The following is a 3,912-nucleotide window of genomic DNA, read 5'->3' on the forward strand; positions in this document are numbered from 1 at the left end:
AGTATAATGTGGATAAATGTGAGGTTATCCACTTTGGTGGTAAAAACAGAGAGACAGACTATTATCTGAATGGTGACAGATTGGGAAAAGGGGAGGTGCAAAGAGACCTGGGTGTCATGGTACATCAGTCATTGAAGGTTGGCATGCAGGTGCAGCAGGCGGTTAAGAAAGCAAATGGCATGTTGGCCTTCATAGCAAGGCGATTTGAGTACAGGGGCAGGGAGGTGTTGCTACAGTTGTACAGGGCATTGGTGAGGCCACACCTGGAGTATTGTGTACAGTTTTGGTCTCCTAACCTGAGGAAGGACATTCTTGCTATTGAGGGAGTGCAGCGAAGGTTCACCAGACTGATTCCCGGGATGGCGGGACTGACCTATCAAGAAAGACTGGATCAACTGGGCTTGTATTCACTGGAGTTCAGAAGAATGAGAGGGGACCTCATAGAAACATATAAAATTCTGACGGGGTTAGACAGGTTAGATGCAGGAAGAATGTTCCCAATGTTGGGGAAGTCCAGAACCAGGGGTCACAGTCTAAGGATAAGGGGTAAGCCATTTAGGACCGAGATGCGGAGGAACTTCTTCACCCCAGAGAGTGGTGAACCTGTGGAATTCTCTACCACAGAAAGTTGTTGAGGCCAATTCACTAAATATATTCAAAAAGGAGTTAGATGAGGTCCTTACTGCTAGGGGGATCAAGGGGTATGGCGAGAAAGCAGGAATGGGGTACTGAAGTTGAATGTTCAGCCATGAACTCATTGAATGGCGGTGCAGGCTAGAAGGGCCGAATGGCCTACTCCTGCACCTATTTTCTATGTTTCTATGTTTCTATTTGACAATTCTATTAAAGGGATATTTCATCACATTCTTTAACTGCTCTCTGAACTTAGTCTGGGTCACAGCATAAATACAAGTGTTGGTGCAGCAACTCAGGAGTTGCAGCATGAAGCCCAGCTCTTGTACATAGAGAGGTAGAGATACAGCATAAAATCCAATGTACCACAGTCGGTTGCATATAGAATACACCATATACGTTGACCATAACAGGATGAAATTCCCCGAGATAACAAACAGTAAAATGACAGATTTCCTGCGGCTCTCCATCTCAGGGTCTCTGGGACCCCCCCCATGGCTGGGACCCCGGAGTCTCCTGCGAGCTCTGCTGGCCACTAAAATGTGTCTGACGGTGAGAACATTGAGCAGCAGGATCAGAACAAATGGGACAAAAGGGGTGAGAATATAATGAAGGAGTTCGATTATTGCCCAGACTGTTGAACCAACAACACCATCTCGTCCATAACAAAACCAGGGATCGTTGTAGAGGTAATATTTACCCGTTAACATAAAATACCAGAAAATATCCTTTAAACAGCTCAGCACAGTAACTGTTCCCAGAACCACAGCTGCTGTTCTCTTGGTGCAATATTTGGTTTTCAGCTTCTGGCAACAAATGGCCACAAATCGATGGAAGGTGAAAGTGACGGTGAACCAGACAGAGCAGTCTGTGGCTGCATACAGCAGGACGGCGTGGATATTACACACAGGAATGGGCATCACGAAATGGAACTGACTCGAATAACGAACTGGAATTTGCCTCAATATCAGGTCGAGGATAACGACCTGTAGATCCGCTGCTGCCATGGCCACCAGGTAACGAGTGACACATTTGGAGAGACCGCACTTTCCCCGAGTCAGGATCACAATCGTCAGTAGGTTAACTGTAAGGCAAGGACATAACAGGAATGTTATACATCATGCTGGGACCCAGTGTAAATATTAGTACCATCTCTGGAAAACCTGTAAACATTAGGACATTCTCTAGATCATCTGTTAATAACTTCAAATGTATTCATTCATGGGATATGGGCATCTCTAGCAAGGCCAGTGTTTATTGCCCATCCTTACTCATCGTTGGGAAGGTTGTGGTGGGTCTTCTACTTGAACCGTTGCAGTCCATGTGCTGAAGGAACTCTCAGTGCTGTTCAGGAGGGAATTCCAAGAGTTTGACCCAGGGACGATGAAAGGAAGGTGATATTGTGGTGTATCTGTAAAGCATGCACTCCCGTGTTCCGCCACCAGGGAGCTCATCCCCTGAAGTCCCAAGGGATCACAGCATCCCTTGGGAGCACTGTATATAAGCCAGCCCCGAAGGCCTGTTCTTCACTCTGGAGTGTTTTATTAAAGACTGAGGTTACTGTTACTTTAACCTCCCTGTGTGCATCCTCAACTGTGTTAGGAACACAATAACTGGCGACGAGAATATGAATCCAATGTAAAGATGCAGCAAACTGTGGGCATCCTGGAGAAGATCTCGGAGGGTGAGGACTGGGAAGCCTATGTCGAATGGCTAGACCAATACTTTGTAGCCAACGAGCTGGACGGAGAAGGAAATGCTGCAAAAAGGAGAGCAGTCCTCCTCACAGTCTGCAGGGCACCGACCTACAGCCTCATGAAGAATCTTCTGGCTCCGGTGAAACCCACAGATAAGTCGTATGAGGAGCTGTGTACACTGGTTTGGAAGCATCTTAACCTGAGGGAGAGCGTGCTGATGGTGAGGTATCGGTTCTACACGTGCCAGCGATCTGAAGGTCAGGAAGTGGCGAGCTACGTCGCCGAGCTAAGGCGACTTGCAGGACAATGTGAGTTTGATGGCTACCTGGAGCAAATGCTCAGAGACTTTTTTGTGCTGGGCATTGGCCACGAGACCATCCTATGAAAACTTTTGACTGTCGAGACACCGACCCTCAGTAAGGCCATTGCGATAGCACAGGCGTTTATGTCCACCAGTGATAACACCAAATAAATCTCTCAGCACACAAGTGCTAGCAATGTTCATAAATTAACTGGAACTGTGTTTGCAAGCAGAAATGTATGGGGCAGAACCCACGAGTCTGCAACTGCCAGCAGGCCTCAGGTGCCAGGTGATTCGGAGTCCCCAACAAAGGATGAATGCAAGGCAATTCACACCTTGTTGGCGTTGTGGAGGCTTCCATTCTGCCTATTCATGCCACTTCAAAGGGTTTGTTTGCAAGAGCTGTGGAACAATGGGGCACCTCTAACGAGCTTGCAAATGAGCTGCAAGCTTGACAAAACCTACTAACCACCACGTGGCAGAGGAAGATCGGTCCATGGTGGATCAGAACAATTTCGAGCCTCAGAGAGAGGAGGCAGATGCTGAAGTACACAGGGTGCACACATTTTCGATAATGCTAAACATAAAATTGAATGGCTTACCCGTAGCCATGGAACTGGACACTGGCGCTAGCCAATCCATCATGAATAAAAAGATGTTTGAGAGACTGTGGTGCAACAAGGCATTCAGACCAGCCCTGAGCCCCATCCACACGAAACTGAGAACATACACCAAAGAGCTTATCACTGTCCTGGGCAGCGCCATGGTCAAGGTCACCTACGAGGGCACGGTGCACGAACTGCCACTCTAGATTGTCCCGGGCGATGGCCCCACATTGCTTGGAAGGAGCTGGCTGGGCAAAATCCGCTGGAACTGGGATGACATCCGAGCGCTATCACATGTCGATGAGGCCTCATGTACCCAGGTTCTTGACAAATTTCCTTCCCTTTTTGAGCCAGGCATTGGAAACTTTTCTGGGACGAAGGTGTGGATCCACTTGGTCCCAGAGGCACGATCCATTCACCACAAGGCGCGAGCGGTACCTCACATGATGAGGGAGAGAGTGGAAATCGAGCTGGACAGGCTGCAACGCGAGGGCATCATATCCCCAGTGGAATTCAGCGAGTGGGCCAGCCCGATTGTTCCAGTACTCAAAAGTGATGGCACGGTCAGGATTTGCGGCGATTATAAAGTAACTATTAATCGTTTCTCGCTACAGGACCAATACCCGCTACCTAAGTCAGACGACCTATTTGCGACGCTGGCAGGAGGCAAGATGTT

At 48.3% G+C, this 3,912-nt stretch overlaps 1 protein-coding gene across 1 annotated transcript; it reads right to left on the bottom strand.

The window, feature by feature from the left end:
- Positions 1–827: 827 nt before the first annotated feature.
- On the bottom strand, positions 828–1,712 carry LOC139252341 (probable G-protein coupled receptor 139). Its single transcript, XM_070873344.1, has one exon. It carries the CDS (start codon positions 1,638–1,640, stop codon positions 828–830), a length of 813 nt encoding a protein of 270 aa, XP_070729445.1. The 5' UTR covers positions 1,641–1,712.
- Positions 1,713–3,912: the final 2,200 nt, after the last annotated feature.

The sequence above is a fragment of the Pristiophorus japonicus genome, unplaced genomic scaffold (genome assembly GCF_044704955.1).
Source record: "Pristiophorus japonicus isolate sPriJap1 unplaced genomic scaffold, sPriJap1.hap1 HAP1_SCAFFOLD_455, whole genome shotgun sequence".
Classification (NCBI taxonomy): Eukaryota; Metazoa; Chordata; class Chondrichthyes; family Pristiophoridae; genus Pristiophorus; species Pristiophorus japonicus.